The sequence below is a fragment of the Taeniopygia guttata genome, chromosome 3 (assembly GCF_048771995.1).
Source record: "Taeniopygia guttata chromosome 3, bTaeGut7.mat, whole genome shotgun sequence".
NCBI lineage: Eukaryota > Metazoa > Chordata > Aves > Passeriformes > Estrildidae > Taeniopygia > Taeniopygia guttata.
In genome coordinates this window covers 61,441,336-61,462,041 of record NC_133027.1, presented here as the reverse complement: position 1 = coordinate 61,462,041, position 20,706 = coordinate 61,441,336, and the positions used below count along the sequence as shown (strand labels likewise).

At 38.3% G+C, this 20,706-nt stretch overlaps 1 protein-coding gene across 6 annotated transcripts in view; it reads right to left on the bottom strand.

Annotated features, from left to right (window-relative positions):
- ARID1B (AT-rich interaction domain 1B) overlaps nt 1-20,706 on the bottom strand; it is a 323,798-nt gene that overhangs the window by 214,325 nt on the left and 88,767 nt on the right. For all 6 annotated transcript variants that reach the window (XM_030268062.4, XM_030268067.4, XM_030268064.4 and 3 more), the window contains exon 4: nt 9,897-10,007. In XM_030268062.4, coding sequence (XP_030123922.3) covers nt 9,897-10,007 — 111 coding nt within the window. The remainder of the gene's footprint in view (nt 1-9,896; nt 10,008-20,706) is intronic.

The window sequence follows — 20,706 nt, the reverse complement described above, 5'->3', positions numbered from 1 at the left end:
TGGGTGCATTTCTCATCATTCATAGGATTTGATGTAACCTCTGGTTCTTTGCAGAGGAGAAAGACAACTCTGTAGGTAGCCAAATGGCCCCTCTCACACCGACCTGTGGTCTCCGTGCTGGAATGGCCAAAGCTTCCAGCGCTAAAAAAATCCCTGTATTTCATCATAACTCAGAATAGGAACAAGAATACTGTTACTGTGATTTCCAGTGGGGTAAAATGTCTAAAAAGTCCTGCAAGAAGAATCAGCAGTCATTTAGAAACATTGACATGTATATGCAGTCTTCATAAATCTTATTTAAACGTACAAGCAAAAAAAAGGAAAGTAAAGAAGACTGAGAGAAAACAGATTATGAAAGAATCCAAATGAAGCCATGAGATGTTACTAAAAAACAATTTGGCCAGGCCCTCCCAAACAACAGCAATAAAATCCACAGATTTTAAGGTTTTACAGCCTTGTTTCAGTAAATTCTGAAGAGCTGTGCTGAAAATTGCACTGAATTTTTACTTTTTTTTCCCACTTTCATGTAAGCATGATAATAATGATGCAACAAACAAGATGGAAAAAATACATTTCTATGAAGCTTTCATTAAGCCATATTATTAAAATCTTGACATGAACTGCAAGTTAAAAAAAACGGAAGTAAATAATCTGGAATTTTTCTTCCATCTCCACTCTCCAATGGATTATCATATGAAAAGCTACTATGGCTTTCCGTTCCAAGTCTAAACCTAAAAGATAACAGTGTGCATTAAGTTTTATCCCACACCATAATGAATTAGTTCACTAGGGTCAATGTCTGTAGCTAATCCATACACCACTTTATCTACTTATTTAATCTTATTTTGATTGTAACAATTGAGTTAAAAAATCTCAGATCACTTCCACTTCCTTTATTTCCATACTTTTCAAAAGCAACAACTGGCTACTGAATAATTTGCAGTTTAAGAAACAAAAATAGTAACATTTTAGATCACTTTCATTACCTTTTGTGCAAAATGCATTGGGAAATTTCATCAGCTATGATCCTGTAAATATACAAGTGAATCTACACCTTATTCTATGGCATGAAACAAGCTTTGTCCGCTACACTAAGTCCACTAGCGTATATTCAGCAAACCTTACTAAAGCTTACTGATACATAATGTATTACTACATACAAACATAAATACAAATGCTCATGTATGCTTATCTTTATATTACTTCCCAAAATGATAACGTCAATCAGAAGGTGGAAGACAAACCACTATGTGAATCTCCACCTTGAAGGGAAAAAAACAGAACAAAACCACCAAACTCAACACCACACACTGATACAAATTCATGCAATTTAGCTATAATGTAAAACAAATGATTCAGGATGGCGTATTTTCCTATCCTAATACAATTATTCAAATGTGCCTCAAATTTCAGGTCCTAAGTCTTATTTAACACAGTAAATCTCACAATAAGGTTAAAATGATTAAAAGGATCATCTGCAATTGTATGCATGGAAGGAAAGAGATCAAAAGCCTAAAAACTGGGAACTGAAAGTAGCCCTTTCCTGGCATTATTGGCTTTTCTATCTTAATTTCAACATTCTATGATGCTTCATCTCCAAAATTACACTGCCAACTCAAACAGGACCATCTTTACAAAGTTTTGTGTTTGAAATTGAGTGGGACTTGGCACAGAATAATCTGTGTGGTCTTAGCAGCAGGTTGAAATGTAAATGCCTTCCAAAGACAAATGCAGACACCCCCTTCTGCTTGTGTGTGTGTGTGTCTGTGTATATGTATTTTTAAAGGTAAATTGATAATGTAAACTTATCTACGTGAAACACACTTCAACAGCACTTCTCACATACAGCACAATATAGCACAGTTTGTGTAAAAAGTCACTATATATCACTGTCTTCAAGTGAATCTGAGATGTATGGCTGAGCAAAGAAAGGAAGGTTGTGGAGGTTTAAGTAGTACAAGACATTAGGTTTAAAGAAAACACATCTAAAGAACGTTTAATAACCCATTTCAAACCTCAAAAAATACCAACAACAAAAGAACACTACTAAAATGTGTGAATGGCCTCACAGCACAGGACTGAATTTATCATTATTTGAACACAGTATTATGAAACAAACAATATGTTACAAACACTTCCCATTTGCACTGTGATGGCACCTAGAATCCCCAGCAATTATGGACACACCATAAACAATCAGACAAAGCACTGTGAAACCTGGCCTAATCTTAACACTATTGACCGTGACTGCACAAACATCTGCTCACACAGAAACAGCAGCTGACCAGGACCACTCAGGAGTCAGCGTCACATCAAAGACTGGTAACTTTTTTTTCCTAAACATGAAAGCTGCAACAATAGCACCAGAAACCAACATGTTCCCAGCAAACAGGAATGGAAGGAGGAAGAAAAAGAAAAGGAATCTACTGCTAGGCTTCAGAAATTGCTGGTCAGAGTGAGTTACTGTGTTTAGCCAAGGTTATGAAGCTGAGGTCATACTTCACAATGGTTGGACAAGCAAAGGAGTTATTCAAAAGAAGAAAAAATCCCATCTTACAGGAAGACTTGTGGCAAAAATAAAGAAAAAACATTTACAGTGTCTCAGGTACTTCCTGAAATGGTATTCAAGTGAGTAATACTCCTCTGTCTTACTTTCTGCGGTGTAATCCCCATGTTCACACAGGCATGAACAAAGACATGCACCAGTGAATACATTAAGCTTTGGAATTTATAGTATGCTATCAACTCAAAATTTACAAACAACCAAGCAGATAAGATATCTGTGCTTTTATACACTATACATGTATGTACACACATTATGTAAAATGTTCAAACAGTAAAAATTGATCCCAAAAAAAAAAAAAAAATCCCTACCACTTTAGAGGCAGATTCTCAAATGCAGAACCTAAAGGCACTGACTTGGAATTTGAGGCAGATTAAAAGACAGCCAGTGCAGTTACTGCCCCTGCAGCAGGTACGTCTGAGCCATGCATGCAGAGGCACCAGTGCTACTACAGTTTACAGCCTTGCACATTCAAGTAACCTTGGGAGCTTCCAACTCTCATTTCAGGCTGCTAGATTTGGTGGTTCAGGGGCTACCACAAGTGCAGTTCAGTCACCCTGGCTAGGAGGGCAGCAGCCTCTGTGGAACGGATCAACATGAGTCATGGGGTGGTAAGGAAATAAAAATTAAAATACTTCAACCACCCAAATTAAATCTAGTTTCTTGATTTCTGAATCAACACCAATACTATTGTAGTATTGGGCGGCATATGATGCAACTTCTCATGGCTTCAAAAAACATTGCAGGAAAAATGCTACTAATACTTTACTATCCCACTTAGAACAACATTGGCCTATTTAACTACAAGTTTTTGCAACCTTAACCACTACTGGGATCTATAATCCCTTAGCAGGTTTCCCACATAAATTTCATGTAGAGGTCAGACTAAGTATTTCTTTTTGTATTTGTAAATTTTCTTGGATCATAAATTAGCCATTTTGTTATTACAGGGATGTTGTAAACATTGTAAATGTAAAGTATTTTGAATCTGGAAAAGGTGATACTTAGTGTAATTACTTTTTATACTTCAATAACAACCTGAAACAGTTTTTTTTTTTTTAAATAAATATGATCAATTTGTCAGGCAAAATCAAGTAATTCTGTAAAGCACTAAAGACAAATTAATAACAACAGGTCCTTCTCTTCATGTTATAAATATTAAGAATACCTAATTCAAGCATCTGTAATTTTGGTTTCAATGTTTCAGCTTAATCCTACATGGACAACACATGCCCAGGGCTGCTCTGCACTACTTTAATTGCACTTTTTTTCCCAAAATGGGACTGAAAGTTAATGTACAAGTTGACTCTAGGACAATGAATCACTCTGAGCACCCTACATGAAGTCCTGGTTCAACTGAAGTCAGATGTAAAATGTGGGCTAGGATGTGAGCACACAAAATTCCTTCCCCTGATAAAATCACCAATGTCAGTGGTGCTGCTGTGGCTCGCACTGGTTTTGACCCATTATTCTGACTGACACAAAAGAGAGGCCACAATGGGAGGCTCTGGATACAGCAGCTACAGAGCATGTTTTGCACCTCAGAAACACAGAGAAATACATATACTTGATCTCTCTATACATAAGTGTTGAGTGAAACTGGTTCTAGCTACAGGTTTACAAAGAATGTTAAGGGGAAAAAAAAAAACAAACAACCTAGCAACTGCACTTGATCCAAAATTAAAATAACTTGGAAAAAAATAGCAACTTCTTCCAACTCTGCACGTAATGGCTAAGAAAAACCTTTGAGACAGCTTAGTCACTTCTTTGCAACTTGAGGCTTTTTTCCTTTTATTCTAGGCTTAAACAAAGTTCAGTGGGGCATCAAACTGCCTCAGTTTTAAATTACAGTCTGTACTTTAAAATAGAATGCATGCACCACATGTTCCTGAAGCTAGAGGGTGGGAGTGTTATTCACTGAAAATTGAAGGCTTGTTGAGTCAATAATCTTCTTTCACAGAGTAACAATTTTCAGCTAAAATTTCTTGACCCAAACAAAGGAAAACAAGATCATTCAGTTATTTTACAATGTTACAAAAAAGAGAAAGGAAAAGTGGGAAGGAGGCACACCAGTTTTATCCTACTTGATGTAAAAACAGTGCAGAATTTAATTCACAAGTATTACATACTCACATTTCTTTTTCACGGTTTACTGTACTCCCAAACACATATTTTCAGGCAGAGACGTGAACAAATTCAGGACAGATTTGCTATCATGTACTACACACATCTATCAGCTGGCAACAGCATTTGCCTCCCAGGAATTAAAAATAATCAATTTATAGGATTTTTTTATCTTCTTTCTCAAATCACAACCAATACTCTGTATTTTTAAAACAGTACTTAAATTTAGATCAAATTTTGTATTTGCTTACCTGCAAAGAATTCAACAAAGATTACAAAAAAAGAGGGTCACTGCACTATCTTCTCCTTTAATACTGGTTTGTCCTTACAAGAAAGGCTACCGTGGTAATTAATATTTACATGATGGTAGTACCCACAGCCCTGATCATGATTAGGGCTTACTGGGCTAAGCTGTATATAAATGTCACCAGAGTCCCTCGTCCTAATAGTTTAATCTCTGAGAAAAGAAGAGTTACCTCCTGCTCCCAATCACAGTTGCTCAAGTAGTGCTGGGAAGTGTTTTCCTGGTCTATTAAGACTTCACCCATTAAAGGCATTTGTTCAGGGTGTGCTGTTGCTTGAGATGACTTTCCAAGCTACTTCATATTCTAGAAGTGGGACAGAGAATATGGATTCCCAAACCCTCCTATGTATCTTCCTCATAGCCTAACCAACTGAGATCCATCTGAAATTATGCTGTTCCATGAGCCAAGTGTATCTAGTTTTGGATTTCATTCACTATTAATTCCCAACAGAGGTCCCGTGAAATCTAATTTAGTACCTGTCTTCTACAACAAAAAAGGTGCGTCAACTGGAGGAAAAACTGTCCAGCTCTCTAAACATCTTTCAAAGGCTCATTAAAATGAGGTAGAACAGAACTGTGAAGCAGTTAATAAAATCAGGAAGGGATTGCTGATGTGCTCTTTTCCATGGTACCAAGCATAATGAAACAAGACAACTGACATCCTAAAAAAGTTTATCTGTCCAAGCAACAGTATGTATTATGTTGAGTTCTGAAGCTCATACAACTATAGACGTGTAGAATCACAACCAGCTTCGTCAGGTCACAGCACTGCAAGATTCAAGTGGCATTCTACCTCCACTTCTGGCTACTATTTTGTTTTGCATAGGAATTGCTCTGCCTCAATGAAAACACCCAGTGAATAACTGATGTCACAGAATGAATCCATAAACTCTGAATTCTGAACGATCTAGCAGAGTAGTGGATTCCCTCAATTCCAGATACAATCTTCCCCTTCCAACACTGCATGACCTCCAGAAAGCACAAGATAAACCTAAGTTTAAAACACTAAATCTACTATTTCCTTACAGTTTACATGGACGCAGGTGAGGACCACCACAACCCCACCTTGTCCACAGCCTCCCTGGTGTCACAGCCTCATGCTCTGCCTCCGCACTTGCACTCATGGGCTTGCATTAAGCACCTTAGGGATGGGACCTGGCAGAAACCTCACCTTACAAAAAGAAGCGAATTGTCTTCAGTCTGTCTGGGACTCTGTGACTGCTATAGGGCCTGACTGTGAACATTGGAATCTGCTGTGCCACCATGTCTCAGCTGACAGGATGACAGCATATCAAACCCTTCCAGCAAGATCATAGAGTCATTTAGGATATGGCTAAAATCAAAGCTGCTGTGGCCCCCACTGTCTGTCCCCTATCCCATCACAGCTACTGATTTCCATCTCCTCATCTGAGGTGCCACTGATGCCCATGCAGTTGCTCAGTGATTCAGTCAAAAACTAACCCAGAAATAGAGAGAGATTATTTTTCATCTGGTTCGGTTCCCCAAGTCAAATCCACTGGCCAATCCCAGGAGCAACAGTGGAGGATGTGGGATGGCACAATGTGTGGTGGGGCACACAGCAGGACTGCAGCTGCCCTGGCTTCCAACACCTCAAGATGCCACAGAGCTTTCACCTGCAAGTAGCAACAAAAAAGCCTTAGCAGAAACCTGTTTTTCAAAAGCTTGGCAACCTTGGGCCATTTGAACTCATAGCTCAAAGAAGCACACCTGACACTGGGCAAAAAGGACCTTATTAAAGTAACAGCAAAAACAGTAGCAGCTATCTGAAATTACTTTAATACTCATGCCAATTTTAAAAAATTATATTAATTAATGTTTTCTGTTCCTAATTCTAGCAAAGCAATCCAATGTGAACATTTATAAATGCACTTACTAAAGACAAAATAAAGGATTAGTCTTCATACACACACAGCCTACTGCTGACACAAGCTCCTCTACTGCAACAACAAATCTGCAGATACATCCTTTGGAAGCTTTTTCCTGTAAGTCTGCTCCAGCTTTCTCACAATAGAAAAAATGTGTATTTTGCTATTATCCCTTAAGTCTTGATAAATACGTTCTGTAGTAGTTGCTCTCCAGACAATTTCATTCAGGCCTCTCCCCCTTTATTCCTCCACTCTAATAGGGAACAGTTTCTGTTTATGACTTCCTTTCCTTCACAGAGTTCCTAACTCCCATGTTTTCTCAAAGGCTTGAGATTTCCTTCTAATTGTGACCCCAACAAAAGTGCTTGGAGCACTATTCTGTGCAACTTTTCATTTGGGCTCTCAGTGACTCCACATGGTCAGAGACCCACAGGTCAAACCCTCCAGATATCAGAGCAGTTAGGAAAAGGAAAGCAAGCATTGTATAGAATCTGACAGGCCATTAGAAGTAGCTAATAAAGCCATATTTTGTTTGTAGCCATTTGTTACCAACCCACATTACAAATTTGTCTGCTTTGAACTTTATGGGAACATTCATGCCAGGACTTTTATACACAATGTGTGAAGGAAACGGAACAACTATTGAGCTGTTTAGCTGTGCTTACTGTGACACAAACCTGCTGAAAAAACTCCCCCAAAGGGTGACACAAGCCAGCATTCAGTGCTGCAGAAAGTGGCCAGCTCCTCTTCGAATCCATCAAAGGGAAATTCTTTTTTTAAAGCCACATCAGAGAAAACCATTCACCATTTAGTATTACATCTCTTTTGTTGTTTTTTGACACTTGTATAAGCTTGCTATATAGCTGCTGTGATTTTACACAATGCCCTTAAGAAATAAAAAGATAACGGGCAAATTGTATAAATACCAGAATACCATGAAACAAGACATAACTAAATTTTATTAAAAGCCTAACACCACAGCTATAATTTCAAGCTTCACTGTACAGAGACAACTTACTGACTACTATCCTGAAGAATCACATTACCCAAAAATAACCTTAAGAAGCCATATTGAGTATTACCAAAATGAAGCTAACTAGGAATACTGAACAAGGAACAGTGATCAAGGGTTTTCATAAGCACTCTAAAACAGAATACAGAACTCTCCCGCTTCAGGGAAAAACCACCATGTTCAAACCATTATCCCAAATGCACTTATATTAAAGCTTTTAATGTATGGATCATCAAAAAAACCCTTGCTGCTGCATACAAATAATTGAAGTTGTTTTTAAATTTGAAAAACAAAACAAACAAAAACCTGACAACACCACCAAAATACAGAATTACAGTATTCCCCTCCACATGAAAACAGCAGTGTTTTTTGAGTGTATGAAGTGTTCTCAACATCAAAGCTTTTCGTCTCAGTAACAGCATTTGGGACCAACTTAGAGTTTGAGCTCTGCGGCCAAAATGGTTAACATTCACTGTTAATACAACCAGCTTACTCATACCTAGAATAATTATGAGCTACTAAATATACCAAACACTCTGGGACACAGATAATACCCAATACTCTGCTTAAATATCATGATCCTGGAGATAGGACAGAGCATGGATTAAAAGTAGGACAATTGTTTAAGAAAAAACACAGCAAATTAGCAGAACATTAGCTGATAAATAACTTTACTTCTCTCTCCCCTAATAAACACTGTTCATAAAAAACTGGTAGATAAAAAGTCCTTTTTAGTATCCCTGCTTTTTAAACTAGGTAGTTGTTGCCAAAAACAGTTTAATGTCCACAGGAGCTACTATTTTTAAGGTAACTGCCAGCATCCATTTTTGAGAACTGTTCAGACAAAAAAGGGGTCCTGAAAACTGTCAAATTAATACTAGGTTCAAAGCAAATGGATATCTTTTCTCACGCCAGTTTCTATAGCTTTTCCTGAGACTTGCATGTCTTAAATGTCATGTAAAGCATTTGTAGCACCTATCCTCTCCTAGGTGCCAAAGACATAACTTTAAAATGCTCTGAAGATGTTTATTGCCCTATTTTTAGTGATTTGCAATTGTACTGTGTGCCAGAGGTAATATATACAACATACTACCAGATTTCACAAATAAATGTGATATCTTGATACAGTAAACTTTTCAGAGAGATCTCTGCCAACTGCAAATAAATACATACCCAGTGAACCACAGGAAATATCTTAACATGTTTCTGATACATTATTCCCAGCCAGAGGTCACATAGTTTATAAAGTTTTCATCATTTAAGCTGAACATATTCTAGTTGGTTTAAATTCATGCTGGTTTATACCAACAAACAAGAAAATTCCCAAACCAAAAGGAGCACATAGAGACAAGGCTAAGTACTTTGTCCATTACAAGACCTTCAGAAATGTAAGCAGCTGCAAAGTCTTCACAACATATATTCATTTGTGCTGTTTCCCTCACAGCAGAATGTATAGAGCTCAGAAAAGCTGATAAATATTAGTCCAAAATAATCCCCTAATTAAAAATCAACCTAGCCTAAGTATTGCTGTTATTCCTGCTTCTACACTTGTGTAGTAATAGACAGTAGCAGAATTAACATGTCAAACTCATTACTGATTATCAGGGTTTGGAACAGACAGCTCTTAGTAACAGTATTCTAAACCAGTATCTACCGAAAACATTTGAAAAAGGACACAGAAAAAAGCCTCCTCCTCACCAGATTGGTTTGTGCAAGTATGGATTTCATAAAGTTAAAAAATCAATCAATTTCCTCTATGAAAATACACATGTGTAGAAGCACAGAACATGCATGTGCATAAATAGTGCTGTTCTGAACCAGAACAAGCCTAAGCCAAGTCCACTCACATACAAGCTATCTGTTCCCATATTTTTAAAAACAATTTTTCATCAACCTTATTTAGTATTTCTTCTTTCACTCCTTCTCATCTGCTCATCCCAGATGCAATAAACTGATATGTAAAGTGCTTTCAATTTTAAAATACTGAAATAAACATTATTTTCTTACTGGTAAGCTCGATGGTCTTTCTTGCTGGATTAGATTCAAGTCTTCATGGTTAGGCTTTCCTGGGGCCATAGGGGGTTGAGATCTGGTTCCATAGCCTTCCTGAGACATGTCCTGCAACAACAGTTGTTAAAGAATTATTAACCTGACTCAGTAATTATAATTAAATCTGCATCATGGAAGGATGAAAATAAAACAGCTGAGTGCTGATGGGTTTTTTTGATCTGAAGTTTTTACTAGTTAAACCTTTCTGATAAAAGTATCAAGTCCACACAAGTACTGCTATGACATGTGCTGTTTGTAAAGAAAACCAGGGAGCTGAGATACATGCCAACAAGCAGCAGGGAATCATACTACTGGAACATGGGAAAACACAAAACCAAACCACTTAAATAACCCCATTTTACTGTAAGAGTTAGTAGCAAGCATAAACATTCATTCTACTCTAAGACGTATGCTCAAGTGTTTTGATAAAATACTGAGCCAGGTGGAAGACTGGACTTGAAAATAGGATTGCAATCACGCTATGTAATCAGACTCCTGTAACAATCCCGGATTTACCATCAGTACTACTGGCGCAAATTTCAAACCCTGGCCATCAGATCATAATGCAGCACAGTCACTGCATCTGCTGAAGGCATATTCTGTTTGAAGGGTTAGAGGGCACTTGTATTTGATAAAACATAGCTCCAGTATCCTCAGGATTTTCCTCCCTACACAGGCCCAACCAGTTGTAGTTAATGGCCCAGCACAATACCCACCATGCACAGGTGGGGGGAGCAATGAAAAACCTCCTGTTCTGCACCCCATCTTCCACCCCCCAGCACAAGCTCACTTCACACGCAGAGATACTTGCCCATTGCAAAGTCTTAAATTCAGGCTTCATTTTAGCTTCTATAGCAGCTTCTACATCAGCTTCTTTAGGGAAAACAACAGAAAGCTCAATACTGACTTCAGCATGTATAACTGGCAGGGAAAGTTGAAGAACCAGTTCCTGCTAGAAAAGCTATCTCACCTTTTTCTTTGTTTTTAAATTATTTAACTCTCCTCTCCCCTTTCCTAGTTTATTACCAGTTCAGTTTGCTTCAGCCACCCTAAGGCCTTCGATTTGGTGCTATACCTGAAGCAGGCAGGAGCTGCAAGGCACAGAAGGACAGGGCAAACTGCCCTCTGCCCCACCCCACCTTGCTACTGCCTGCACAGGGCTGCTCAGGCAGCCCAGTGCCCACAGCCACAGCTGTGGCTCATGCACAGACTCCAGAAGGCAGCTGGCTGGCAGAGCAGGAAAGCTTTCTGTCTCTGGTTTTAGCCCAGCTTCTGACAGAGAGAAATTTGTTAACAACTGTACCATTTCCATTCAGCCCCTTCCACCCATTTGGACTCTTAGAGATTATTTTAAGGGATGCAGAAAATTCAATGGGGCTAATTAAACAGACCCCAGCAAACCTGATACGATATAAACCCAGCAATAAATGACCCTATCCCTAAGCCTGTGCCAAGTAAAATCAAGAAACACTTAAAAGGCCAGCACTTCAATGTGGTTACCAGCAGAGGGTAACAATTAGGCTTAAGGGTGACAAAGGCTGATGGCTGAATGATTATTATCCCCTGTGACCCCCCGCACTCCCTCCCGCCCAGATTTCCACTTGTCACACAGCTCTCCTGCTGCGCACACCAGCAGGTTCCTGTGGATTAACAGTGAGGTTTAAAATCAACAAATGGCACAAGGCCTCCATTCAGCAGCCTTCACCCCAGTACAAAGGAGCAGAAAGGTGCAGGACAGCTTCACAATAGGCAAACAAATGAGCAAACCTCTGCTTTCCTTTTTATTTAAAAATGCGCACGCACACACACGCGCGCGCACACACAGATGCACACACACTCACCACGCTCATGCACGCTGGGGCTGTCACTACACAGGCTCTCCCAATAAACCTGGCAACTCCAGATTTCAAGTTCCAATTCAGCGTTCAACGCTGTTCTTCCTAATTCTTAAAAAATTACACCAAATAAAAACCACTTGTCAAAACAACAACACCAAAAACCACACAGTTATACCAAGAGTGGTGAAAAAGGATAAATGGGATATTCAGTTTAGGAGACGTCATTGTAGAAACACAAATGTTCCTTTTTCCAAACAGACACTACAGGATTTTGCTGGGAAGCAAAACATATTATTTTTATATTCTGAAAAATCAAGAGCTATTACTTTCTTACAAAGTACCAAGCATAGGTTTTCCCACATGTTTGCAAGGTTTTAACCTTGCTTCCTACTGAAATTTCCAGGGAGACCAGAGCAGGGAGAGAAGAGACAGCATGCTTTCTCATGAGAAATACTGCAAGTTGAATGGAATTTACTTTTACCTGTGTATTTGAAGACTGTGTATGAAATGTCTTTCTACACACTGAGGAGCACATTGAAAACCCCCAACACAACACCCTTTGTCTTTTTAAATACACTGTTTTCATAGAGCTTTCCTTTCTGTCTGTAAAAAATCAAATCCATTTGCTGAACTGTAGGTGAGGTTTGCAAACACAGAGACATTTGTGTTTGTTAATGATGCAGGCACCTGTGCACTCCAAATGGGACTGAGATTACAAACTCTTACATTCTCTGTAAAGCTATGTAGATACTTGTATCACTAGAAACTTGGAAAGCGGCTCTTGAGAAATAAAGGATCGGTTTGCTCTCACTAAGCTGCAGGCTTGGGAATCTCCCAGATGAAATATGCATGGGACTGTGTGTATAATTTTATCTGTTTATATACATGTATTGTCCAATAAAAACAGTCCATTTATATCCTAAACATAATGATTAAATAATAGCATATTTCACTAAGAGGTTGGCCTCATAACCAAAGCAGTGCTTAGTATCATTTTCACTGAAAAACAGAAGAGAGAAAGTCCCTACTGCCTTTCTTCAGCTCTGCATTTGGAAATTTTGTTAACATACAGCATATTACAGAATAGCTACAACAGATTTTGAGAGATAAATAAGAAATAAGGACAGAAGTATTAGAGTAAATTGTCTGTCACAGAGGAAATGCATGGAATTGGCAATTCTCACAGCTTTGGAAGGTCATTTTTCTTCCTAGCATCTAGGAATGGATTTATCGGGGACTGAAGAGAGGAAACATAAGGGGAAGAGAAACATGTTACCACGTGTTGTGCTACAGTCATGGCTGAGGAATTCCCATTGATACTGGGGCTCAGTCTTCTGGGATTTCTGACTTTTTTTTTTTTTTTTTTTTTTTTTGACTCACAGTATTTCATCCATCACTGACATCAGCTTTCAAAATAAAGCTTATGACTTTTTATCAATCACAGAAAATCCTTCCTCCCATAGATGAGCATGTGTGTAAGACAGAAATCCAGGCTTTTATAAACAGAAGGCTACAAGTTTCCACTCAGAACTTCCCAACTTGGCACAAACCCAATCATATCATAGCTGTTACAGCACAAACTGTCAACAAAGTTGTAAAATAATTAAAGTCAGGGTTTCCCCCATCAGATTTTATAAAAGCACAAGGACAAATAATCAACAAGGCATAAACATATACTCAAAATAGCTGAGGTTTAGACTTTTTAGAGTTTTAAAAACACATTTATGATTAAAGTAGGTAGACAAAAAAAAAAAGGACTAGACAGAACCTAAAGCCTATTGGTTAAGCTGCTCAGAAATTGATCCATAAACAATTATTATATTTGGGAAGCAACAATAATAACAACCAATTGCTTATAATTCACAGAGCCTGGATTAGTTATTCACCTCCTATTTATGTGCACTTTCAGCTTTTTCTGCACATTGAGGTATATGGAGCTCAGGATTTGTGTAGTCTAAGGAGTACGGGAGGAAATGGGCTATTTTCATCCCTCTTGTTCTCGGTCACTGTATTCATCTTATAGACTTTCAAAGTCTCTAATTCTGGTGTGGGATTTCACTACCACAGAGGTTTAAAGTGATGGAGTGAGCCTACATACTGGCCTGCAATAAAGTCAAAGGCTCCTTGTTCCTGCCTCCCACAATTCTTGCAGCTGGACACACATTCCTTAGTTTGTATTACTGGTCTTTATTAGACCACTTTGTTAGATGGTGCAACATAAAACTTGCCAGGTAAGTAACCTGTTCCCCTTCAGCTTTATCATGGCTTACTGTGTTGAGCTGGCCTTAGGAAGGGTTGGGTGAGCAAGAGAGGAAGGAAAGTTCCCTTCTTTGGCAGCAGCCAGCCATGAGCCTGGCTCCACACTTGCAGGAGTCAATTATACTGCAACCACTTTGGAGCAGGCAATGGCCAGACAGCTTTTTCCCTTTTTCATGTGCAATGGTAGTGTTGTGCTTTCATTCCCTAGCTGGACCTAGCCTAAGACAAGCAAACCTGTCCATATGGATGTGCTCTCTGCAAATCTGAATATGGTGCCAAAAATTACTGAAATCATGTAGATACAATGCACATTTAAGTTTTGCTGAAGAAGATTAGATCTAATTATTGAATAGTTTAAATTATTTTTATGGGAAAAAGAAAGCATAGTGAAAACATTAATGTTTGAGGGAAAACCACATTTAAAGGAAGGCTGGATGAGAAATGTCATTCAGGCTTCATTCACTTCTACTGCAGTGAGTTTCAGAGCGATAACACGACCACCCAGGAAGATAAGTACCATGATGGTTAAACAGAAAGAAGATAATTTATTTAAAATAATATGCTAGAAATCAATCAAAAAAACCTCATTAAAAACTATTTTAGCCCATGTCTTGATTCAGTGGGTTTATCTTAAGAAGACTTCAAGTGTGAGAGCAGCAAATTCTATGGCAATGTGACAACAACAAAACTGAAAACAAATGTTAATTCTTTTATTTTTTGCCTCAGACCACTTGAGAATGGAAATCAGTACCCAGTAGAGCAGCCAAGAGAAGTGGACAGCCCTACAGTACAAGAGTATTTTACTCATCTCCGAAGCAATACTACTGAACAAAAAGAAGCCAAGTGATATTTTGTGGGCTATACTAGAAAGACATGCCTTATTACCAGTCAACCAAGCATCTGTTCACTCTGTGTAGAGAAGTATGTATCAACACATCTCCTCTATTTCCACTTTCTGTACTAGGACTACAATAAAGAAAAAATTACTTACCAGATTGGTGACATATCCCTAAACAGCCAACTTCTAGCCCAACCCTAATACCTAATATGTAACCTCCCAAGTTGTATATTCTCTGGTAGCACAAAACTAACAAAGAAGGCCAGCCAACCTGTTAGAGGAATATTGTAGGTGAGGCTGCAGTCAAAAAAATGTTATGCCCAAGGGCACAGGCAACACTGAGCCTCATGCAAGCAGCCCTGTGGGGAATGATCCACTAAGGACAAAGAACAGAGACATTTGCTTGAATCCTGGCCAGAGGGTCTGCAAAAGTCATACAGGAAGTAGACAGATTCTTGCAGAAGTTCTTGGGTCAAGAAGAAATACATACATATGTATCTTGAATTTTATGAATCAGAAATGAGGAAGGAAAAAATGAAACAGAAGCCTGCAAAGCCTTGAAGAAAACTGGTATCTACAGCTGGAGAAACCAGCACAAACCAGCAAGCAAGTCTCTTGCTGCACAGGAGGAACAGGTTGCAGGAAAAAAAAATTGTTTTGTCAGTCCTACCACCTATTACACCAACAAAAAAGAAGAGTGTGCTAACCACCGGAGGTGGATTACCAATGCAGTCTGGTAATCCTCTTAAACACACGAGTCCGTGTTTACGTGATGAACTGAATAAACCCTGTTCACAACCAGACTACGTAAATCATTTCAAGCCAACTCTCTACCACCACCATGGAAAGCTGAATAGAGACAAGGAAAGCAGTTCTGAACAATGGCAACCAGAAGGTTGGCACCTCCTGCAACACACTGACACTATTTTGCTGCCTGCTATGTCAGTGGGACCAGCAAGCAACAACTGCAGCTCTTTCAAGTCATTATCAATTGCCCATAGTCAAACCAGGGCTGGAACATAACCTCAGAAACAAAGATGATACTCTGCTTCATCAAGTTAACTTTGGTCTTGAACATCTTTACAGGTATTAAAGGAAATCAACAACTTCAGAAAATTGCCAAAGCAGAATAGCCCTTTCCTTTTCAAAGAGGAGAAATTAATCCAGAAATCATAAGTAATCTGTAAGAGAAAAATCCTACCATGTACATGGAGACATTTGGAAAACCTGCCAGATCGCATGCCTCAAGTACAGACCAGTCACTGTCCATAAGACACCTCTTAAAATGTTATTAATACCATCCCTTCCAAGAGATCTGCAGTTTCTTTCTAAAACTTACTATTTCCTAGATGTACTTTGTTAGGCTGATTTTTAAAAAAAATTACAATGATAATATAATTTTCTCGCTTCATGATCCCAGTTATCATGAAATGACATCTATGTCGTAAGACACTGCGGAGGGAAGAAAAAAAATACACTATGCAGCAGTTGATGCAAAAGATACTTAGGTAAGCAAATATATTATTGAGGGTCAGCTCATCAGAATTCTCCACAAGTTATTAGCAAGTCAGACTACCTAACTGTCAAAAGATTTTTGCTGTAGAATACACTGAAAACATTTTACGCACAGACAGGCTCAAAAAAACCTCCCCACATCTTACAGGAAGATTTTTTGTTTGGGCAACACAGCTTCTACTTGCATATTAGGTAACCTGAGCCAACTAACAAGCCAGAAGGGTCCTTCTTCCTCAACGGTCTAGTCCATTTTCACATGTGTCTTGCTACATGGCCTCCAGGAGCCACATTAAACAAGTGATGCAGGAAGAGCTCCAAGATGAAATCATTCTCAGAAAGCCTTACCTTGCTTTTCTCTTTCGCCACTATTGCATTCCATGGATCACAGAGCATATCAATAGTGGATTTAATCAGAAACAAGACATTTCTTCTAGTTTTCCTCTCTCATACTTGTAAGATGCCACAAGAAAAATAGGCCAGTTTGATGTTTGTATTAAAATGTGACTGTTGCACACTGCACAACCTGATAAACAGCTGTCAGCTCTTCATTTATAGGCAAAAAAGGTAGGATTTTGTTCTACAGATCTAAAGTTCCAGTGTAAATAAAGAGATGAGAGAGAGTCCAAAGAAGTAATCTGAGAAATATAACTTGGAAATGAGGGGGTAAAATGATCATTTTATTTCCATGCATTTTCCCATGTTATTTGGACTTTTCCTAAAAAACCCACAAGGCTTTACAGTCCAACCACGCTTTCATTTTCCACACCCCCTCCTTCCTCTCCCTGCCATTTTTTCACTGCCAAAGCTATATTTAAAACAAAACAGAATAAAAAAGTTTTTTAAAAAAGGGGTCTGGCTGGTTTTGCATGTTCTATTCTTTATAGTTACTTGGGACAGACTACTGTGTTAATGTGATCACTTACAGATTTTGTGCCATCCAGCATCCTGCCCTGCCACACTAGTCCTTCCTAAAATTCCAGCATCGCTTCAGCAGACCCGTGATGTGAAGCTGGGCCGAGGAACAGCTCTGCACCCCAAAGAAACAGCTAAACCCGGCAAAAGGTGGGAGAGAGGCAGGATTTAAAACCTGCCATTTCTTTCAACTCAGCTGCTGCAGAAGCAGAGAGCTGGGGGGCTCTGTGCCCCAGAGGGCAGCAGCCTGCCCCAGCCTGCCTGCTGCTGCCGAGGAAGCTCTCCCAAGCATACGGCTCGCTGGCAGAAATGAGGTCAGAGCACTGCCCGCAGCTTACAGCAGAGCTGAAAGCCTGAAGCCAGCTTACAGAATAAAGAGAAAAGCTGCACCAAGAGCAGCTGCTACCTCTAGGCTAATCGAGCTAGGTACCCAAGGATGAGACTTCTTCACTCGAGACTGGGAAACATTACTTCAGTGTTTTCTTAGGCGCACGTCTGTGTCTGTGCTTTGAGGTAGAAGCTAGGACTTCATCTAAAGGCTCATGAAAACCTGCAAATCGCTGAGGAAGGGCTGCAAGACATCACTGAGGTTATATTAAAAAAAAAAAACAAAACAGAATAGAGAGGTTTGCTTCCTAGCCCCTGTCCCTCATATATAAAGCTATATTGTATAACAGACAATTTATATCACAGTCCAGTGACACCTGCTAACTTACCCTCTAATACTCCACCACAAAGAGCCCTTAAATAAAAACTAAAAGGAGATTTACCTACTATTTTATCAACAATACAATCATAGAAGAGTGAACTGAAGCTCAGATGCAAAAAAGTCTGTAATAAACTTGGTAAAGAAGGTATTCTCAACTGGTCTCTACTGTTTTGGTTAACTTTGGTTTTCAGTATGTGAAAGCATTAGTGTGTTACATTTGAGGCTGGCTACTGGAAGCAGAAAATTAGTTGCATTACCATCCTCCTTTCTCTGCAGTCTGTGAAGACACAGAGTATCTGTGCAGAAATCTTTAAATCCAGCCCACCACATGGAACAATATCTTAGTCCAAGCAGTGGGAAAAGAACAGTAATTTCCAAAAGGAAGCGCCCACCAGTAGATGCAATTCAATGGACTGCACAATACAACAGTTTAAACCAACAGCAGTAAACTATTTCTTTATTCTTTTGAGATAGAAAAGTCTTCATCACCATCATCACAACCACAATTTCTCAAAAGAAAATACTCCCAGCAGGGCTGGTGCTGGGAGTGGTAGAAGGAGGGGGTAAGAGGGTGGTGGACAAATGAAAGAAGTGGTGAAAACTTAAAACTCTGAGACCAGACCACTGACTACTCTTTAATACAGCAGTGAAAAAGCAGCAACATTCATTAAAAGTTGGTAAAAAGGATTACTAGGTAATAAAACAACAATGATCCTCTTTTTTGTGAGGGTGAAGGAGAACAATCTTCATTAATTCTATAAGCAGAGACTCAAATCCCAGACTGGTTACAGTTGGTTATTTAGCTTTCTACCTACAAACATGCATGCGGAAGATAGCTTCTTGGCAGTCAGGGATAAACATGAGGAAGACACAAAGAGAGAGGCTGTGTTCTTCCAGAGCTTGATTTATTGAGAGACAGCTCACCAAGACCAACACTTGTTCTCTATCTTCTGCAACATAAACACCAGGTAGTTTTGTCAACATGTAAAGGTAAACTTGTTTTTTAAGTGGTATCTTATTTGGTATCTTATTTATTTTGATTTGCTGTTTCATTCTTTGTGGTACATATCTGATTGCAACAACTAAAACACCCTGTAACAATTCAGCTGCATACTCCAAAATCTATTCAAAATCCTGCTACAGTACTGGAAAGGATAATGAATCCATATGAAATATATACTGGTCAATATTAAGATAATTCATTGTCTCAACAACAAAATCCCAATGCAAAATACAGAAAATAAAACTAAACATATGTATACTGAATAGCTTCGATTATTAAAGAAAATGCATGCAACCAAAAAAATGCAGTGTTAGATTTTATGCCATGAATATTAACAAACTTATTTTCCCTACCTCTGAGGAAAATAATGTGTGTTAATTTAAAGACCCTAAGAGAATACTGCTATATTGCAACTGGCCTTGAGGTGCAATTTACAAGACCACTGAAATTTGGAATATATAGTGCTCATACAGAACTAAAAAAGCAAACCAACCAAACAGAACAAACAGTAAAAAAAAACAAACAAACAAAAAAAAATCACTTAGATTTATTAGTAGTTTTTAGACTTTACAACATGATCACTTAATTCAGAATGCTATTCTATTTGCATTTTAGAATTTTTCTTAGAACAGCATTTATGCCTTTATATTCTAAAATATTTGCCTACATAACTTTTGTCAATTAACAGCCATCAGATAAGTGGGCCATAAAATAAATAACAATTACATGATCAGGTATCTTCTGATAAATTCACTATTCTGTTTAACTTATATTTCAAAGGTATGGACAAAATTATTTCTGGGATATTAATTTAGCTCTCAGAATACCATTTAAAAAACCCCTTCTTGAGTAGTGAGGAGAGTGGTAAGGGTAGCAACAATAGTTATGATCACTAATCACCTACAACAAAATAGTTTTTATTAGCCTGCATTCCAGTAGTTTTACTATCAAGTTAATTAATTTACTGCTATGCTAATATCTAAATGCCAAGCAAGTAATGGCACTGAACTATAGATGGCTTTTCTTTGCTCTTATAGAGTTATTTTATAAAGCAAATGCAGTTCTGTCACTTCACTGATTTAATGCAGGGTTTGTGAGGTTAATATTCCAAAGCAATTGCAAAATAAAGAACTGTTTTAATTAACCTTCTGTGATTTAAATACTGGGAGAAATCAGAACTCAGAAACTTTAAATAATATCACCATCACAACAACAACACTTTGTGGATCAAAGCCAAACCACTGATTTGAGAACTTTAAGAAATACATTTGGACACGTGTATCTTACTCTGTTTCCAAACGTGTTAAAAAGACCTTTCTCTAAGCATACAATACTAAATCCATGCTACATTTTACATAGTTTTTGTAGCTGCGCTGAAAAATGTTTCCTTTTAAGTTTATTTACTTATAAATACTGAAGTTTTTAGTTTGAACAAATGATTCAGCACTCCTGCTTTTTTTGCACTAAAATACTTTGTGAAGATTTTTGTTACGGACATAAGACACTGTCACTAAATCTACAAACTGATTGCATTTAAGTAACTGACCACTTAAAATTAAAGCAGCAAAACACAACTTCCCTATTCCTAGGAGATTATGTTTTCTCTCTTTCCAATTTAGCTGAAGGGAGGCTTTTATTACCAGAGTTTCTTTATGATATTGTATGCTAACTTCATTTTAGTACATGAAAAAAAT